Below are 21,780 nucleotides of genomic sequence, written 5' to 3' on the forward strand. Positions count from 1 at the left end.
TTGTCAGGTTATTTTGCAGCACGAGAAGGAGAGTGCAACGGTCTTTGAAATAAATGTTCAGTTTCAAATACAATGGATTGCATTGTGAAGCGTATAATAAGAAGTAACAGTAGTTACTTTTTTGGTTCTTTAGCTAGTATTGCTTCAACTGTGGCAGTGGTGATCCTCAGATATTCAACTGTGGAAGTAGTTACAATGGATGTGCTTTTTAAAAGGGTAGAAGATAAAGAGTCCATCTCTTACATATATCTTTCATATATCTTCCATATTAATTGGGTTGAGAGTTTCAAAGAGGAGACGGGCGTGAGATGGGATGGAAGGAGGCTGGAGGCACGACATTAATATTGCCTGGAAAAACCAAAAATATGACGACAAGAATATTAGGGTAGCAGAATAATAATAATAATAATAATAATAATAATAATAATAATAAAGAATTTTAAGGGAATTATTGTAGTGTTTGCACAGGAAGGGCATATTGGTAATTTTGCATCTCTTTTTTCAACAGGATGCCATTTTTATTATAAAGGAGTAGAGATATATAAAGCTAATTCATTTTTAAGTTAAAAGATATTTGGTTGAGATGGTTAAAGTGTTTGGTCTTTGATACAAGATTAAAGTCTTGTCATCAATATTATCTCTTATTTTGATATAATATTCAATAAAGGATGATCGGCAGAACTTTAGCCACTGCTTTAGTCCCAAAGACTACCGGGTTTTATCATTAGTGGGCCTTTGGGCACGTGTATTTTATCCGATACATGACGTTAAGTGGGCTAGATGCTTCGTGCGTCTGAATTGAGTCAGGTTGTTTGTATCTTTAGCTAGGGAGATTGAGGTTAAAATTTTTTTTTAAACAATCTAACTAATGAATAGTTCTTGACACACCTCAATATTCAAAAAGAAAAAAAAAATAGTGCCCCAAGTCCATATCAAAGTAGACAAGGTGAAGCCAAGAACTCTGGAAAAAAAAAATCCTCCGATGAATGTTATTTCAAAAGTAAAATCCATGATCTTAAAGTAAATTCCCTAAGTTTTAGTCCCCACGTTACGGGTCACAGTTATCGTGTTGAAACAGTTACATTATTTTATTGTATTTTGTAAATATTTGTTAAAACCAAAATTAAATCAAAAGTCTTAATGAGAAACACCTTGTACAGAACAACAAATGCATAATAAAATTTATATGTATGTGGAAAAAAAAACATAAAGCAATTAAAAACATCATTGTAACATATGAAATTACATATATTGGTTTATTTAGTTTATATTTAGAGAAAAACAAAACAAGATGAAAGGGGGGTTAGAAGACCTCTTATACTAGCATTAGAATTTAGAAGTCCATTAACCTAAACCAATTATTTAAAACCAAATTTTGTTTTGAAATTGCTAAAACACTTATCTATATTATCTAATAAAACAAATATTTTTTTCCTTAAATTTTTAGCCTTTGAAAGACCAAAAATACCCTTATCATTTATTTACTAATTTAAACATATTCATCTAATACATATGTATAAATATATAATACCCTTAATGAAATAATTTACAATATAGATCTCTCAACATTTAAAATAAATACACTAGCACCTTTAAACATCAATTACTTTTACATTCACCACCATCGCAGCCCCCACTGTCGTCCCTACTGGCCGCCTCCACTACCGTCATCACCACCACCTCCACCATCACTATCCCCACCATCGTCGTATTGTGCGGACATAAGTCTAATATATTGTAATCTCAATGTCTTATAAGATCGCTCAATAATAGATTCTACATTATGCTATGAAACGTACATTTTATGATTCACGTCAATTTCTGTAAATTAAGGTTAATTGGTGGATTTGTAGACAAATTTAAAGATCTAATGTCGGCATCTGTTGTCGACATTGGAAAAAATATATGATTGAATATAGAAGAAGGAATATTATATAAAGTTGTTAAAAGGAAAATTTTCAATGAAATCTTAAACGGTGTCAATATCATAATCTATATCTATTTATAATTTATATCTATAATCCCTTATAAAAAGAACAATGATTAAGAAATTAAGCATTTTTTTTCCCCCAAAATACCCCTACTTAACATAAATCCAATATATACCCTCCTTTCCTCTATTCTCACTAATCATTACACACTCTCATCGACCTTCTATCACCCTCTGCCGCCACCCTCCTTCGCCACCGTCTCCCTCGATCTCCACCACCGCCTTCCTTTTATATTGTCTTTATCTTCTGACCGCCGCAACGCGCGAATACTATGCTCGTTTTAAATAGAGATAAAGAATTGCATATAATATCATAAAATTCTTATTCTTAATATTATCATACTTCTAATCTAAAATTAAAAATATATCACATATACCCATCAATTAAAACTAAAAGAGTTTTGTTACAAAAACTTAAGGGTTGTAATTAACATTAATTAAATAATTATACACTTATTATAAAATTTAATTTTAAAGGTGGGTTTAATATAAATACATATTTTAATATAAGGAGTGATATATCTATAACAGATTTTGACCATCTATAACAAATGTATATATTATATTGTACAATTATATAAAATATGCATTATTGTAGATGTCCAAATGATATTAGATTTATCACTCCCCTTTCAATATAGTACTTGATTGGCATCTATTCTTATTTTATTTTGTCTTATATTGTGGATATGCATGGACACCTACTATAAACATTCATTATTCCCTCCTATAATGAAGATATGATTTAATTAAGCGTAACAAACAGGTTTTAATTTTTTTTTAAGTGTGGAAGGAGAACAAGGATATAATTGTTAGGGGTAAGGATTCCCTCAAGTTAACTGTTAGACTAATTTTAGTCATTGGATGAAAACCAAAAGCCAAGATTCAAAGATAACATTTGAATCTTAAACATTGATTTTCATTTAAGGGTCAATAACTCTCCAACCTGACTCAAGTTGGTGAATCAACTTGAAAGAATCTTCATCCAATTATTACCTTGGTTTTAAATACAATTAGGTATATATGATATCATTTTTAAACTTTAGGTTATGTTAATTTGTATTTAGAGTTTTAATTCTACATATATCTCTCTATCAAAACTACATATCAAATCATCATGCATATATATATGTTCTATGTTGTACAAATATACATATTACAGTATATGAAAAAGTACACTCAAACGTATTTAAATAGTTGTTAACTAGATTCTGTTACGGATAAAGCAACTTGTAACTTATATTTATTATCAACATGTCACAATCGACATAACTTTTATTTAAGTGGCAAATAAAGAGTACATGTGTCTTAAGAAAAACTTAATATCACAACAGAAGTCGTTGGTGCGAATTTAAATGGCTCGTGGCCTATTCCATATCAAATAAAGTTGGACTTGACTCATCCATGTATTTGGATACTCTTTTTCGAAATTATGATGATATTGCTTAAACTTCAAAACTAACACATTAAATAAAGTTGGTTGTAAGGAGTAATAAATTAGATTACTTGATGTCACATTTCAAAAACGTCACTCCTACTAATTAGTGATAAATCATCATTTGGAGCCAATGATTTCTAGTCTAGCTGGTCAAAGATATTTTCGGTTTTATCTCATTATCTAGAGTACGTGTTAGGCTTCACCATTATACGGTGAAGATTCTCTGATTTCGTATACCGACTGAATATTGGAAAAAAATATCCATTTGGAGTAAATATGTTTTAAAAACTATTTGGATATCGTCGATCTTTTAAATAAGTTGCTCATGAAAAACTAAACAATTGTAGATAAATCTCGTAACAAGTTTCACAATATATATTTTGCTAAAAATTATGTCATGTTATGCTCACATTGGCAAATGGCAACACAAAAGATCTTACCATGAAGGAGTAAGAGAGTTAACGGTTATAAATTTAAAATATTAGCATGTAAAAAAACTTAGACTGTAAAAATAATTTTTATAAAGTGATAGTTTTACATGAAGCTCGTTATTTATACGAACTTACAGAGTATATTACTACAGTAGAATTTTTATATATAAATGATACTACAAATTAATAATTCGTTAAGTTAATGTCATGAATTGGATGACAATAAATAATAGGTTACCAACTGTGGAGGCGTTAAAAAGGAGAGGAATTATTATATCACCGTCATTATATGCTTGGTGCGGAGAGGTCAAAGAAGACCTGGAGCATATAATCAATAAATATTTGCTCACCCAACAGGTATGGACTACTATATTTTCTTGCTGCAAAATTGTTCACCCACTTTGAATCTCGTTAAGAAATGTATACACGTTCCATGAAGGTTGGAAAAAACTGATAAATGTTATAGTGTTGACTACGAGTTGGAATTTATGGAAGTCAAGAAATTATAGAATATTTAATCAAATTCAGTTGTGTCCAGTATAAGTAATCTAAAAAAAAGTCAAGATATTATTTTTTTTGTGTGGATATCAAATAGGTCGAATAAAATGGGTAATAATTGAGATGAGTGGAAAGATTTTAGTGGGATAATAACTTTAGTTGTTTTCTTTAAATTGTTGTCATTGTTATCAATTACATCTTATGAAATGAAAATATCTCAACTTTAATGTTTAAAAAAAAAATACTACTCGCATTAGGGGAAAAAAATCGATTTGGATCTTCTAAAGTTGATTCAACTTTATACGTAAAATGGTGCGAAGATTAAATTTTTAAATGTTAACAATTAGATATAATCCAATGACCAAAGTTAATTTACGGACATTTTGACATTAGGACACTCCGTTGCTGGGGCCTGGGGGAGAAAACAAATTTCAATTTAACTTTACCAATGATCCTAATCACACAAAAATGGGTAAATACACGAAAGCTAATTGATTCTCTTGGATTGCTCCAAACAAATGAGCGAGATTGGGTTATACCCAAAACCCGACATATAAAGGGAACTCCACCTCACCCAAAACTTCCCAGCAGTTTTCCATTTTCAGTATTTTCACTCCTTCAATATTCCCAAAATATCAATCAAATACTGAAACATTCATGAATCAATTTTCCAAGATTACCACTGTAAGTTTCTGGGTCCTTTCCAAGATCCTATCTTTATCATATAATTTGTTGTTTTTTTACTTAAAGTTGTATTCTTTATGTTTAAACTAGAATACCCATTTAAGAAATAAGGTTGGAAGTTTGAGAAGATATGCCACTCAAAGCTTAAAGATTGATGGTGTTAAAGATATTATAGCTGTTGCTTCTGGTAAAGGTGGTGTTGGCAAATCAACTACTGCTGGTAATTTTATTTATTTTTTATAATTTTTTCTGGTTTTCCTTTTCAAATAAGGTTTTATAAAAATATTGCCTTTTTTTCTTTTCTTCAGATGTGACCCTGATGTATATGCCCTTACTAGTATTTCTTTGGCCATTTCTGGACTATCTATTACAATGAACATATTAAGATGTTTGTTTTCTTAGGGAGGTTTCGAACCGAGTCTTTTTGAGACTTTCGGGCCACCTTGTCACTAGGCCGTTTTGGAGATGGTTAATTTTAAGGGATTTTGCTTATTTAATCATTGATTTAGATAGTTAACTTTATATTTACTCTAAAAAAGTCTGTGGTATGGGCAAGCTGTTTGAGAATGTATTGAACATTTTTGCTTTTGTATGTATGGAATAAAAAAGTGCTCTATTTTATGTAGCAAACTTGCAGTTATTCCTATTTCTATTGTATCTATCTGAGTTCCTATAACATGTTAGTCGGTGCCACACGACACTTATCATAATGAAGTGATCATGAGATGACACAGTGGTGTGTATGGCTGTCATGTTTTTAAGGTGACCTGGTGAAGAGGTCATGGAGTAAATACGCTAGAAAGTTTTGAAAGTTTAATATATATAAAAGGAAGATTTTGAGTACGATGCATACAATAGCAAAAAGCATAAAGCTCAATGTATTCCCAATTATTGACCTTTATTTATATTTTTGAAACTTTGATCATTTTGGCCTTATATCAGAAAAACGGGCTTTGAATTAGTTTTGCTAGACAATACCTTGACAAAACTAAAAGATGTGATTGATAATAGGGGTCGAGTTCCAGTGGAAACACCCCTTTTTTTGTGAGAATTTTGTTATGGCTACGTTATATTGTGTGAAGGTGGTGAACTTTGACATTTCACGTTTTTGCCCCCTTCATACAGTGTAATGTATCAATTATTGAGGATTTCCCTCAAAGTAGGATATTCTCACATGAAACTGACACTTGATGATAATAGCATGTTCTTTGTATGTGCAGTGAATTTGGCTGTTTCATTAGCCAATAAGTGTCAACTTAGTGTTGGATTGCTTGATGCTGATGTATATGGACCATCGATCCCTACGATGATGAAACTACACGGAAAGCCTGAAGTAAGTGCAGGTGAAATTTGATTTGATGCTCAAATTTACATTCATCTAGCCCTATGTCAATTATTTCAAGTTGATTATATGCACTTCATTGACAATAAGATAGAGTGATCTTTAGGACCATGATATATGTTGCAAATAACTTTAAACAATATAGACAGCCTGCCTTCGAACTCTGCCAAAAGATGACAATGTTTAGGTTTGTTTGGTTCGTTCTAAGGGGGAATGGTGGGTATAAAGGTCTGTACTTTATTACAAACCCACTTGGAGGTTTATGTTTTCCAGTGCGTTTAGTTGTGTAGGTGATCTAGGAGGATTTGCTTGTCATTAGAAATCTCATGTTATCTTTTTCTCTATGATTATTGATTACATAAGCTTGAAGAAGCGAGCCTATTAGAGAAAAATAGTTGTAGCATGCATTTCGCCTTTCCAAATAAAAGACTCCCTTTGCTTTGGGAAATAAGGACCAAGTAAAAATGAAAACGTCTGTGAATGCCCATGGGAGAAGATTTTATAGATCAGCAATGATTTTAAAGTTTATGTAACCGCTATGGAGAAACGGAATGAAGTTGTGTAATGATATCAAGTCTGACAATGTACATTAACATATCTTTGTGCCAAAACCTTTAAGAACTACCTTCTAGAAATGAGGAATTAGCATGTAACTACACATACATGTGTAGGTTTGCCGGATCCAGTTACAGGTTATTAGAGGTGGCAATTTAATCCATTAACTGACAGGTCAAATATGCTCTATTATCAAAACGGGTCAAATGGGTTGCACGGTTCCAAAGTGTCCCAAAGCTCATTACAAAACCTAGTAAAACGCTTTATATAATTCATATTTTAGTAATACTGTAATATAATTTTGTTACCTTATCTGACATTTAAGTATTTATTAGGAGTGTTAAAGAAGTTAGACAAAAGTGTTTCGGGTCAACCCCAACCTGACCCTTTTGACTCTTATAAAAAGTCAAAAACTATACTTTACTCGAACCCATAGTTACCCTAGCTACCCACTTTGCCGCCTGTACGTGTTTTATAAGGTTCCAGTTCTCTGTGCGCTTGACTAATGTTCTCGGAACTCCTATTCTGATCTTCTATTACACTCAGGTAATAAAATGATTCCTATTGAAAACCATGGAGTCAAGTGTATCTCAATGGGATCTCTTGTTGAGAAAGATGCTCCGATTGTATGGAGGGGTCCTATGGTATGTGTTTTCCTACAGTGTTGCTTCCTTAGGTTGAAATCTAACTTTTCTATTGAAAAGATAGAGGATCTCAATGAAAGTTATATTATTCGACATTTTTATATAAGCATCATTTATAGGTGATGAAAGCTCTTGAACAAATGACTAGAGGAGTTGAGTGGGGGGAGTTAGATATCCTTGTGGTGGATATGCCACCTGGCACCGGTGATGCTCAGATTTCCATGTCACAGAGGCTGCAATTATCAGGTATATAACTTTATTACTTTATAGTGATAGTTTCTGTTGTAGAGATGTGATGTGAAACTGATGCTCTTTTATATATAGTATATGCTTCCTCGGTTATAAAAAACTATCTTTTGGAGGTTTAAAGCGTTGCATTTGCAACTTGATCAAATCTGTTTCTTGGTTGTAGGAGCTTTGATTGTATCAACTCCTCAAGATGTTGCATTAATGGATGCTCGAAGAGGAGTCAAAATGTTTTCCAAAGTCTCGGTTCCAGTATGATTCAATTTTATATATTTTTTTAAATATGAATACAAGACGAGTATTACGAATTATCATCCTTTTAAACAGTTGACTAGTTGAGTATGCTGTGGCGACTATTCAACCTATCCATTTTCTTTTCAGCCGGTTTATGTCATTCATATGAACCATAGTCGAGAATATTTAACCCAAATTGACTCATTTCACACAAATAGTTTAAAATTGCTTCATATAAGATTTCCAATAACACATGTTTGCCAAACAATGCCATCTTAACTTGTATGTGCCACAATTTTTTTCATTTTTTAGATGATTTGATTTTGTTTTCACTGCCAATGCAATTTTCATAAATTGTAAAATGTTCGTAGTTTCATTCGTAGATCTGGGCCAAAAGAGAAGCAATAATCGTTGTTGTTTCATACTATAAAATATTATCTTTTGATAGATATCAACACATTTATCATTTTTTTTCTTAGATATTGGGGCTTATAGAGAACATGAGCTACTTCAAGTGTCCACACTGCACCAAACATTCATACATTTTTGGAAAAGGTGGTGCCCGTAAAACAGCCGATGAAATGGGATTGGGATTTGTTGGCGAAGTACGTTTATACCCTTTGACCTCTTATGCACTTTATGTATTAACAGATCCTTTATTGACATTATGTGACTACTTAATCATGATGATTTATGGTTTTAGATTCCTTTGGAGGAGGAGATCAGAAGCGGGTCTGATGAAGGTGTCCCTGTGGTTGTATCTCATCCAAATTCTGCCGTTTCAAAAGCATATGGTGATGTAGCTCAGAAAATTATTAGCAGACTCCATGAATTAGCATCTGACCGACAGTTTAGACCTGAAATAACCCTTTAAAAAGCACCATTTGTTTGACTACCAGTTGTCCTAATGTTTCCATATTTATAATTTACGATATATGAGAGGTGAACACATAGCAGGCATTTTAAAAGTAGTTGAAGCGAATAAATTTTGGGAATTTTTGCCTTGCTGAACTTTTTGTAGTTAGAGATTTGAACCTATAAATTACACTGAAAAGGTCCTAATCATAGGACAAGATCAGTTCGGCAGTATTGTTATCTTGTTTGTGATGTGTTGGCATTTCATTTCATGTTCTGTATTGTTCTATAAGTATGAAATTTAATACGTGTTTTAGGTGACTTTTTGTTAACATTTTTTGCTCTCAAAAGGGAAAAAATTAGGTAAAACATGCAGTACCTATATTAGGTAAAACTGGGAGGAATTATGTAAAATTTAGGGGGATTATGTAAATTTCATGGAGGGTTTGTATATCAAATTCAAAGGTTTAATTTATAACTTTTTTTAACATAACATTACCTAAGATAGGTAAAGCGGTACAGTATGGATTATTTTCCCTATTATCTTTTATAAAAAATTTTCAAACTAGATTCTGCCCTTTTGAGTTATACGGTTATACCGGTATTTCAATATAAACCTTATTTCGTAGTAATATCTATAGTTCTATACTATGTTATCAGCGAAGTCATTGTCATCCCACTTCTCACCAGCCAACTATTATTACGTGATAATCATAATATGATGTACCGTAGCGGCGTTAGTGCATTGAACGGATATGATAATAGTGAATCTTTATATCAACCAATCTCTTTCCAACACTCTCAATGAGTCGATCACTTCTGCAATGTTCTAAGCTAGGAAATCATAAATTGGACTATTTTTATATTCTTTCTAAAATCTCAAAGAAAGCTCTTAAGTCTAGTAATATGTTTTTCAGAACAATATTGTGACTTTAAATTGAACTTCCGACTTTTAATCATTTGTAGAATGGAGCCTTTTAATGTTTCATGTCAAAGAGACAACTTGGTAGCTCAAAAACGTTCGTTAAAAGTTAAAACTATAAATCCTTATTTAGCAGAAAAGTTGGAAATTTTTAATGAAATAAAATTTTCAGATAACGGTTTGATTCATGCTTTTCTAGATATACTAATTTCAGTGTTTATAACTACTTGAAGTTGTACCATTTTACAGATTTTGTGGTTATATGTAAAAATTAATTTATACTCATATTTCAATTATTCAAGGTAGTTACTAAAGAAACGCAACCACAGAATCTCATGTATATCTAGCATTTCAAAACATTGCCTTCGTTGCAAAAGCTCTTGCTTGTATAAACGGCATCTATAAATGAAGAAATGCCTTCATAATCTCTCGACACAATCATTCAGAACAGAATTGCATAAGAGCAAAGAAAAAGAGACATAAATCAAAGATTCTCATGTTCTAAGCAGTTCCATAACGAAAGACCTAGCTATTTCTAGACAAGCACACGTCTGTTACAACAGTAGCCCATACTCCTTGAAAAACATCTAAAGGGCTTTTATATCAGAACAAATTCTTTAATATCCGTAATTCCCTCCATAGACAGGTCCACCATACTCAGCACCTGGAGGCGCATGGGCAGCAGGAGGAGGTTGAGATGGGTACACAGGTGCATGGCCAGGGTAGGGGTTATTGTAGCCTCCTTGAGCAGGAGGCGGAGCAGCAGCATTCTGGGCAGCAGCTGCAGCTTCAGCTACAACATTCTGAATCATGAAACAGAAAGTTAAAGATTAATCACTAAACAAAATTAATAATTACAAGATGCAATTTCCTTTAATTTAGTCCAAATAGGGAAATTCAGTTTTATGTTTATCTCTAACAGGCCAACTGGGGTTATGCTTCATCTCTGAAATGTACATAAATAACATGTAAATTATAGCACACAAAAATAAACGGGTCCGAACAGAGCCAAAAGTTGCCCAAATCCTAAAATGTGTTTTTATGCATAGTTTGACAGGCTAACCATTTATGGAATACCTACTTGTATCAACTGCTGAGCTGTCTGAACTTGTGACGCAGACCCGTTGATCTCAACAGTCATTTCATCAGGAACGCCTCTTGTTTCTTGTATTGCAATAGTTGCACCACTGGCACGCCGAATATAGCTAATATTAGTACCCGAGGTACCAATAACAGCATCAGCATATGAAAGAGGAATTTGCATGTTCTGCGATACCTACATAGACACAAGCCACAATATTTAATTTAGAATACAAGTGTAGTTTAAGTTAAATGGTTGGAACTTAGAATATTGATTGGAAATGGAAGTGGCAAATTTGCATAGGTTGGAAGGTAGGCAAAGGGACAAAAAGGATAAACGTTTATGGATAGGACAAGGATCAAACAGGCTTATAGTGGACTGCTTCCATAACAGATATACCTTCGTTACTATCGACTGTTGTGGCTGCACACTTGGTGTGTGAGGTTGTCCAATAGACGGATCCCTACCATAAGAAGGTGGACCCTGGTGATGCTGTTTCTCCATCGGTGGAGGCATCTCTGCTCGTGAATAATAGTTGTCATATTGGTGTTGTGGTGGCATAAATGGATTGGGTCCAAAACCGTGCCCACCACCAGTATTCATCGGGAAACCTTGATGAGATGGTGGCCCCCATGGTTGAGAAGGTGGCATCTCCTGACTTGGACGAGCATTTGGTGTTTGCATCTATCACAAAGAAAAACAAAGTTAACTCAATCAAGAACTGCTACATTTGAGTAAAATAACACAGCTTTTTATTCAAGGGTCAGATAAACCAGATATTAGAGTTAACAGGCAAGTACTATAATGCTCAAACGTTTGACAATGCGATCATTAACCAGCTGAGAGGTTGAATTTAATTAAACAAACTCACATAATCACTAATAAAAAAGCACATCAAAAAACCCTATGTATCAAACCTATATCATCCTCCACTTAATTAGCAACACATAGTCTAATTCTTACTCTGCAAGCCGGAATGATCATATTTAAAAGCATACATCCGCATTTATTAGTAATCTAAAGATCAATAACCACACTTAAGACAATGCTCAGCAAGAGGACTTACTTGCGTTTCAAAAATGCTGATAACACTTCGATCAACTAAAAACTTTCTTAGATGAGTTGCAATTAATTCTAGAGCAGTGCGCACACCAGCAGGGTCTCCTTGTATCTCAACAACGCTATCATCAGGTATAGCAAAAATTGGTAGGTTTTCTGAAGAATCACATCAGATAGATCACATCAGCATCAACTGGAACAAAAGCATAGATTCCACACGACTAAAGGCAGAAATTGAGCACCCATTCGTGATTAGGTCAATATGTACCAAATATTATCTTTACGACCTCAAATTGGTAAAATCACCTACATGGTTTCTTTACTTTTTGTCTTTTTCAAGTATAAAGCCTTCCCAGGTACAGTATTATATTCAAAATTTAGATTTTATTTATGTAGTATTTATCATGTAAAAGAACAAAATACACTCCAAGTCAACCCAACTTTTATGCCACGCCCCTGTTTAACCCAAACCACAGTTTTCCACCTCTACGTACTAGCTATAGGCCATAGAGTAGATGAGGCTAGAGTGAACTATATATGAAGAATGCGTTAAGTTTTATACATACCACTCATAACCCGAATTTTACAATTTGAAGAATCTTGAATGGTCTTTATGGTGGCACCTTGCTTGCCTATCAAGCTTCCACCTTGTGCACCTGCAACGAGTAACCTTGAGCAAATAGAGGTAGGTGCAGCCTGAGTAAACTCTGTGTCAGCATCAATGATGCGTTGATGAACCTTCAACAAACCATCCATTGCTGGAGGCATGGGAGAATCAGGCTCTTCTTTTGCAGAGATCAACACCTAGAAACATAGTGTATGCCTCTTAAGTAACAACAAAATCACAAAATATTTTAGCTAGCACGATTATGAAACAATAACTTTGTTAGGCTTCCATACAATGTCATTTATCTTATGTCACATATAATTTTGTGGCATTTTAGACCTAACAGTTTGTTGCCAACAGCACCAATTTTATTGTTCTCTCTTGTATCGTTATAACCTGACCAATCTTTTGTTTTATTTGTTACTAACGAGTACACTTTAACAACCTATCTCTATAAGAACATCTTCTGTATTTGGAGGTATAAATTTTAAGTGATTCTACAAAAGTTACACAAGTATTACGATTCAAGATTATTTGTTCCTTAACTATTATGGACCCCATGTTTAATGTTTTTATATTTACTTTTAGTTTGTTCATTATTATTGTAGACCATCTTATCTCTTGGTCCTATACTTGTTTGACAAGCAAAACGTGGTAAGACATCAATCCATCCAGTTCTGAAGTTACCAGATAACATACATGCTTCTCGACAAACGCTGAACTTCAATCTGAATCTTGGGCTCTTCTAAATGAAGACACTTTGACAATTGAAATGTTGCCTTAAATTTCAGAGAACCTGCACACATTCATTTAAGTTATTGGGATAACATAAATTTGCTTTGAACTGATCTGGTTTTGTTCAGTATTTACGTTTGTCATTTAACTTCTTCATATTTTCTTTTGGGTATTACCTATGATCAGTTCTTCTAGAGTACAACATGGGCAAATGGACACACATGTCATACTCCACCTTTTTAAGAGAACACGAAGTAGTTTGTACGGACATATATTGAATCAAGTGATAATTTAATTTACTCTTTACTGATGCCAAAATCACCAAATGATACACAATTGCCCAAATAATTACACAACTAATTTTTAAATTATACTTATGATCGAGATGTCTCCCCTTTCTAATAGTCCTGAACGGTTAAATCATTAATCTTAATATGACCAAGAAAATCAGCCTCAATTACAGACTTCTTTTTATCGCACTGACACATTGAAGGTGCTATTTTGTTTATCTATTGAAGCCATCCATGTTTCCATGAAATCCGTTTATTAAGAGTTATATCATATCAAAATTTTATTAAAAAGGTGTATATCATTTATTGTTTTCTATTCCACTGTCACTTGCCTAGTTGCCAATGTGTTTTTAAACACTAAAACAAACATATCAAATATGTAGTTTGTTTCATATATTCCCTTGGTTTTTGGTATGTTTAGAAATAGCTTACGAGGAGCTTATTTTACGTGGAGCTTATTTTTATAAAAACTAAGCAGCTTTGTTTGATTGACATATTTTTAGAGCTGATTTAAAACATAAACACCTAGAAAACTAAGCTACTTGTAGTAGCTTATAAAACTAACTTGAGCGTTTCATATTTGTTGGTATGTCTTTTTACATTTTTTAGCTCCGAGTTAGCTACTCTTTCATTATGTCTCCTCAACTAAGTTATGTATACATGATATTAAATCCTAGATTCACCAAGGGTTATTTTACGAAGTTAATCAGTATATCAGTTTAGTAATTATATCTGCATTGTATTATAATACATTCTTAAAGCAAGCCCATTTTTGGTCTTCTTGCTGATCATTTATGTTCGTACTTTTATTTGTTTCTGAAACATCCATAATAGGGGTCCATACTACAAAATAACTCTTATCTATATAAGTCGTGGTGAAAGATACACGACACACATATTGTAATTTGTAAAAGAAGGTGATCAAACTAAATATGCAGAAACCTAAAAGTAACAAGAACATGAAACTTACAGTTCTTTCCGTAGTACCAGGTGGACCATCGAGAATTTTAATGCGAGCCCGTGTTTCTTCGCAAGTTTTCTTTATGTATTCACCCTTACGACCAATTATGCCCCCAACTTTTTGCACAGGGACCAACATCCTGAAAACGCTCTCTCCAGGCCACCCAGGCCATTTCTTTTCCACAACACTTTCTATCGCAGGAGCACTATCCTCTTCCACAGCAGCACCAGCTTGTTCTTCTTCCTTATTATCTTGAGTCTCTACAGCATCATCCCCATGTTCTTCCACAGTTTCGTTATCGGGAACTTCAACTTCAACTTCAGCTGGAACAGAGTTCTCTGGCATCACCTCATTTTCATGTTCATTACTGTTTTCGTCTGCCATATTTTAGGAACTGTAACATATAAAACCAGTTAACACATATAACGTAACCCAAAAATGACGCGTAATAATCGCGTATGTATGTTATTGTTTCTATATATTCCTAATTTCTAATGTGAATCAGGGTTAGTTTCTGCATGTAGATCTTCCTTTTTAATCTTTCATTCTAAATAGTCACAAAACTTTTTTGAGCTGCTCTTAATTACATACTTCAACCTCTAATTGTGCTAATAAAAAGCTAGAGTTTCATTAAAGTGCGTTTCCACAGGGTATTGTGCTTTTTTCCTCTTCCAAATAAGCTGAACAAAAGATTTCCAATTTGAAGATTGATAAATTATTGTTTCATAGAGAAGCCAGTCACGATTTCCAGCTTTTAATCTGATAACTGTCTGGACTCTTTTTTGGTAAAAAGAGCCCCAACAGAAATTGGTTGGGTGGTTATTTATATAAAACTGCTTTCCAAAAACCAAATGTTGATGAAATTATCTTTTTATGCATTTGTACAGGAAATTTGAAGAATGGTATGTCTGTTTTTGTTGCTAATTTTGAAGAAGAAAACAACTAGTTAATTAGTATATCCCCTTCAATTCATTATTTCTTTTGGTTTCTGACTGTGTCGTAATTCCAATTATTATATAATATAATGGATTAGTATAGTAACTATTATATAAATTCAATTTATGGCAACATTGTCTAATACCACTAAAACTTCTCAATTGGTAAGAACTAGTATATAATGGATTAGTAATAGTAACACTTATAACAGCATTGTTCTGATAAAAGCTATTGCTTTTCATTTGGTAAGAACTACTAAAGAATTGTTTAATTTATACATCGACAACCAGATTAAATGGTGGGATACGTTTTTCTTTCAAATTACATTTGATATATAAAATTTTCTTACATGGGTCTTCTGATGTAGGCTTTGATAAAAGCGGGCTTTTTGAGGCCGAGGTTTGGTTATATCTGGCCCCAGCCTTACGATGGTAATTTTATGAGTGTGCACCCAAACTACAATTTCTATGACCTCATTTTGGATGCTATAACTTAAGATGCAAAGATTGATAACCAATGGGATACTTTTTGTCCATATCATTCAGATTGTAAAGTATATTGATGGTGATTTTATGCATACAGTTTTAATCAATAACTCTTACTTTCATACAAAATAATTTAGGTAGTCTGCTTGGTTCGTCTACTTCATTATTGCCCAACAAATCGGCATGAAAAACTTCTATTTTAAATATTAAGGTTTTAAGGGTTTGTAGCAAAAAAAAAAAAAAAAATTGGTTTTTTACCCTTCTTACAGTATTATTTTCCCATGCAATGTAATTTATCATTGGTTTCCAATTTTGTTCTAAAAAACGGCATGTTCGGAAGGTACCGAATTATGAACGGCCCTTGGTTAGGTTATAGGATGATGTTTATTCCGCATTAACTTCAATATTTCTAAAACGTAGAAATAGAAAACCGTTTCTTGGTACTAAAAAATCCATATCCAACGCAAAGTTATTCAAAAAAAAAAGATATATTATTTACGTAATATTTAAACAGATTTATCTTTCCTTGATACTATTGATTATTTGTTAGATATAAAGATAGAATGATTAATTAGATAATTTTCTAACTAATTGATACAATAATTTAGTTTATAGATATTGTCCAAAGAAGATTAAAATAAAAAAATAACGATATCCGCCTCATTGTATGATTTGCAATGTATGTACGCAAAATCCGAAAGAAACTAAAAACCAAGTCCAACACCTAACAAATAATCTTATCCGACGTTGCTATCCGAAAAACGAAACATCGATAGGTTGGGACTGATAACAACTATTAGCATTCTCATGTCAATTTTTTGCTACAATTTCACCTTCTAGCCTCAAATATTACTTCAATCTCATCATCATCATATAATTTGTATTTTATAAATTATTTATGAAAATTAAACAAATTAAAACAGATATTGTCATAAACCCTAAATACTATCAATTAAAACCCTAAAACATAAACAATTAACTTCAAATTACATGTTAATGAATTCGCTTAAATCAAACATATATAATCAATAACAACGCATAAATCATTAATTCCGCAATTACATACAAAAACACAAATTGCTATTTAAAAACCTAAATAATATATACTGAAGATATATATATATATTAATAAATATTAGTGAATTTAAGAAATAAAAACTTACAAAAAAAAAAAGTGAATTCGCGTGATTGAATGAATGAGCGGGAGAGAAGGGGGCAAAAAAGAGTTCGGGGATTGTGGCTGCGCGATTGTGATGACTGAAGAGGAAATAGGGATTTTATCTGCTCATAAATTTTTTTAAGACGCCCCTATACATTTTGTTGTTTTACAGTTTTTACCCTATGTACTTTCACTCGCAAAATTGTTCAAACTGAAAAGTACGTGTGCAAGTGATTGACTTTTAATTTTTAAGTCATCTCCCCAAAATTTATACCATTTTAATGTAAAAAGTATATATATATTTCAATAAAATCCTAGAATGGTACCCTCACGATTCAACATACCGTGATAGGTGGTGGCGGCGATGGCGGTAGTGGCGAATTGTAGAGTTAAATCAATTAAATATACTATGTTATTCGACATAATAAGCTATAGTGTACTGAAAAATAGAATGGATAATTTGTTCAAATCTGTAATTAATTTATTTCTTTTCTCATGATATCAAAAGTTGTCATTTCCAACTTTCTCATTATTTACTTATTATACCTTTATGTTGTGTTGTACATATCATAACAATATTCGGATATCATGATTTATACGTGTTTCATTGAAATGTTTTTATTAAATTCCAAACCTAGCTAGCATAGAAACTAAGACAAGTATAATCAGTAAGTAATAGATATACATCTTGATAAAACATCTTTCTAAATTGAATTATGAAACTTCAATATAGTAAACATAGAGCTTTCTCGAAATAGTTTTATAGTTTTTATAGTTTTTAAAATAGTCATATGGTTGGTTGTATCTTAACTTGTATATCCCTTCCATTATTCTTCGAAGACATTTTTCTTCGCTGCACGGTATCGAAGGTACCACCATTCGGCAAGCATAATGGACAACATCAGCTGTCAACCAAGCATGTTCCGAAATATGCTTCTGCACCAAATTTGTTTCTTTTTAGTTATTAAGTACTGAGTGTATTAAGTAGAATATAGGTAATTGACGATTAATTTTGTTTATTAAGTAAAAAAACATAAATTTTGACTGAGTAATTAATTTTGTTTTTTTTCCACTAAACTAAACTGCTACTAAATAAAAGATTGCAACTAAAGTAAGGGTGTGTTTGGTAGGGTGATATGAAGCTAGAGAAATTAAAATGATTTAATTTCTCATGTTTGGTTGGCCAAGAAAATCATTGAGGCGGAGAAATTAATTTCACGGGAAATGCGATCCTTTGTAATTTGATTTCCATTCAAATAGAGAGAGAAATTGCATTTCTTAACCATCATTTCTCCGTGTTTTTTTAAGGAGAGTTCAGTTTAACATAAAATAGGGGTATACATACGTATATCACGTGCAAGTCACATTATTTACCCAATAAAATTGTTAAAACCCCAGTCGCCCTCCATCTGTCAATTTGGGATTTTTTTTTATGTCTTCTTCATTCTAGATTGTTGTTTCTTTATCTTTTAATTTCACCACCAATTGATCATCTTCCTTCCTTTCCTTGTAAGTTATAAGTTGTTATTACGATTTCGTTTAAGATTTTGGGATTTTTGCTTGATGAGATCTCTAATTTTGTGTAATTTATTGTTTAGTTTTTTCAATTATAATATATGATTTTGATTAGTTTTATATAGATTTTCTCCATATTTGATTTTGTCCAGTAAACATAAAGTTTGATTGGCAGTTTTTCAATTAGATGGTGTTTCTCAATATTAATCATTCTAATTGTTATATTAAATGAGTTTTCAAGAAATTATAATCTCACCTAACAAAAATTATCAAGAACAATGTAAAGAAAACAATATTAGTAACAACAGCAGAAGAACAATCGAAACATGACTAACTGGCTTTGGCTTTTTAAATGTTTTATTATTAATGTTTGCCTTTTTTTAATTAAAGATTACTCCATATTGTATATGGTGTATGGTAATCACTTTGCCAACTCACTTTAAGAACTTGAAGATGTTTTACTTCTGAGACCCTCACGTCCGGTTCGGAGGGCGGGGATATCCCGACCCTACTATCATTATGTCTTTGCAATGTTACTTGGTTTAACTCTATCTGTGACCTTTTTTTGTATGGTGGACTCTCTAATCGATTGTCTTTCATTTGGATAGTGAGTTGTTTTTATAATAAGTCAAGTCAATAATCATAATCGAACTGGAGGAAGTTCTTAATATATTGTTACTGGTATTTTTGTTACTTACTTGTATTGTTACTCTGTTTCATTTCTCCGTCTTGGTCTACCAAACAATGGAGTTTACTTCTTTCCGAATTTCTCTAATTAATTATCTGTCATTATCAAACAAAGAAATTATTTTATTTCCTAGCTAATATCATTTCTCTACATTTTATTTCTCTACTTTATTTTATTTCTCTGAATTTCTCCTTACCAAACGTGCTTTAAATGGATACCAGAGAAATGTGTGTTTGTCACGTATTGTTTCACTTGCAATGATTTTTTTTCTCTTTTAAAAAACGGCTTTCACTTGTAATGACTTCGAGTCAAAGGCGGAGCCATATTGGACCCAAGGGTGGCCAAGGCCCACCCACAATCCAACTGGCCATATGTTTTCCGTATAGTTTTTGGGTTTTTTAGTTTTAGCCCACCATTTTTTTATTTTGTCTCAGTAAAAGTAAAAACATTTTTTTTATACTAATAACAATAATTGAGGTTAAAGTCCTAAATAAAAGATAAAGTATAATACCACACAATCACTTTTTGGGGAGAACATATGGCGTTTGGCGGTGGTGTCCTGCAAAGTGCTCATCTTCAATTATTCTTAGATTTTTAATATTGATTTTTGCTTCCTAAAATCCTAATCGATATCTAGCAATCGATCAATTTGGTATTTCACTATTTCTCAATTTTTTTTATTTTTTATTTTATTGTTTTATATATATAGAATTATAGTTTTATTACTAATAATTATTGTTTAGAAATTAGAATTGTGGATTTGTGGTGGGCTGGCGATATCACTAATAGGCTATTATCAATTTATTATAATTTTATTAATGTCTAATGGTGATTGTGAAAATGTGAATTGTAATTACTAATTAGTGTTTAAGTTTTTCTGCTTTATAATCTATTTCAATCACAGTGATGTGCTTTGTACTAAATTACTGCAGTAATATTTTGTGTTTTGTAAATTACCATCTTACAGACTGATATGTGAACTATTTTGTGCTAAATTACTAATAGTCTAATACTTTCTGTTTTGTAAATTACTAACTCTTGTTTTGTACTAAATAAAATGTCTATGTTATGTAAAGATCTTGTAAAATGTCTATGTTATGTAATCAACTTTCAAATCTCGATTATTAGATTTACCTGACTAATAATAAAGTTACATGTGGCAGCTTATATGGTTGCCACATATACCCGGTTACATTCAATAACCAAGATTTGAAAGTTCATTACATTACACAGACATTTTACAGGATTTTTACATAACATAAACATTTTGTCATAGTTAGTTACATTTACATGTAAGAATCCCTAAATACTATGTTTTGTATTCTAAATTGTTTTGTACAGCCATAGTGACACAATCTTAGATGATTTTAATGATTTTAGAGGTCGTAAAGTACAACTGAAATGGACTATTTTACTTTAAAAGTTGCACATGATTTTTGTACAATATTAAACTTTTTGGCACTTGTTTGTGTTTGAAAAATTATTTGGCACATCCTTACCTAAAACCTGGCTTTTTTGAGTAGTTTTTCTTTGTATTTTCCAAAATAAACTTACAAGAATGCTAAGTCCTAGCAATACGTTGGGCCCAAACAAAAATTTGTTAAATTTCAATCTTTTGTTCAATTTCGATATATGATATATGTTGATGTCGAAGCGTTGTTGTGATTAAGATTCATTAATTTGTTTGATAGGGCCGCGGGAAATATGAAGATATACTTGATGGGCTCATATTTAACATTGGACTTCGGATTTCTTTTTGGTGGGCTTCAATTATGGACTTAAGATGACAATAAACATTTTTTTTTATTACAGTTTCTTAATATTGTTTAGTCTTTACTCTTTAAACCCTTAAACACCACTGGATATACGACTTTTAAAGAAACCATCTTACCACTCCATTAACTATTATTGGTTTGTTAAATTTCCTTCCATTATTAAATATGACTTTAGTTTTCTTTGGATATAAATCGAATGCTTTCACCAAATAGCCTATAATAGCTTTAATGAAATAACTTACAATATATATTAGTTAACCCTTAAAATAACTACACTGTCTTTCTACATCAACAACTTTTACATTATTAACCACATGCTACTGCCAACGCCTTTACCGCCACCCATTTTCGTCATCACCACCACTGCCCTTCTAGTCTCAGTTCATGACACCAGCTCCAGCTGTCTATGTATAACATTTAGTTTTTTAACTTGATAATCCTAAAACATAATGTAATTCGGAGATTGTAAAGGAGAAACAAGTAATTTAGAACCAAAAGGTTATCAGTTTGGTAGTCATCATAAAAATGCTTCATAAAAGCACAGAGAGATGTTAGATTCAAATATCACATGTCCAATTCAAATCTCATGTCCCTTTAAAAAGGAAGTTACACGATTTACTTCTTTCATGGCCGCAAGGATGGCTACCCTT

The 21,780-nt window shown here is 32.2% G+C and overlaps 2 protein-coding genes across 2 annotated transcripts; one reads left to right on the plus strand and one right to left on the minus strand.

Annotated features, from left to right (window-relative positions):
- The first annotated feature begins 4,859 nt into the window (after nucleotides 1-4,859).
- Nucleotides 4,860-9,160, plus strand: LOC122581171 (iron-sulfur protein NUBPL). The gene is made up of 8 exons (XM_043753338.1): nucleotides 4,860-5,041; nucleotides 5,132-5,261; nucleotides 6,262-6,384; nucleotides 7,485-7,582; nucleotides 7,702-7,828; nucleotides 7,995-8,080; nucleotides 8,542-8,667; nucleotides 8,766-9,160. Exons 1-8 carry the CDS (start codon nucleotides 5,015-5,017, stop codon nucleotides 8,934-8,936), a joined length of 888 nt encoding a protein of 295 aa, XP_043609273.1. The 5' UTR covers nucleotides 4,860-5,014; the 3' UTR covers nucleotides 8,937-9,160.
- A 1,043-nt stretch (nucleotides 9,161-10,203) lies between these two features.
- Nucleotides 10,204-17,250, minus strand: LOC122581167 (flowering locus K homology domain-like). Its single transcript, XM_043753333.1, has 7 exons — nucleotides 17,157-17,250; nucleotides 14,582-14,966; nucleotides 12,546-12,783; nucleotides 11,987-12,135; nucleotides 11,320-11,604; nucleotides 10,921-11,115; nucleotides 10,204-10,642 (listed from the first exon to the last, which is right to left on the minus strand). The coding sequence occupies exons 2-7, from the start codon at nucleotides 14,954-14,956 to the stop codon at nucleotides 10,457-10,459; spliced, it is 1,428 nt and encodes a 475-aa protein (XP_043609268.1). The 5' UTR covers nucleotides 14,957-14,966; nucleotides 17,157-17,250; the 3' UTR covers nucleotides 10,204-10,456.
- Nucleotides 17,251-21,780: the final 4,530 nt, after the last annotated feature.

The sequence above is a fragment of the Erigeron canadensis genome, chromosome 9 (genome assembly GCF_010389155.1).
Source record: "Erigeron canadensis isolate Cc75 chromosome 9, C_canadensis_v1, whole genome shotgun sequence".
In the NCBI taxonomy this organism is placed as follows: Eukaryota; Viridiplantae; Streptophyta; class Magnoliopsida; order Asterales; family Asteraceae; genus Erigeron; species Erigeron canadensis.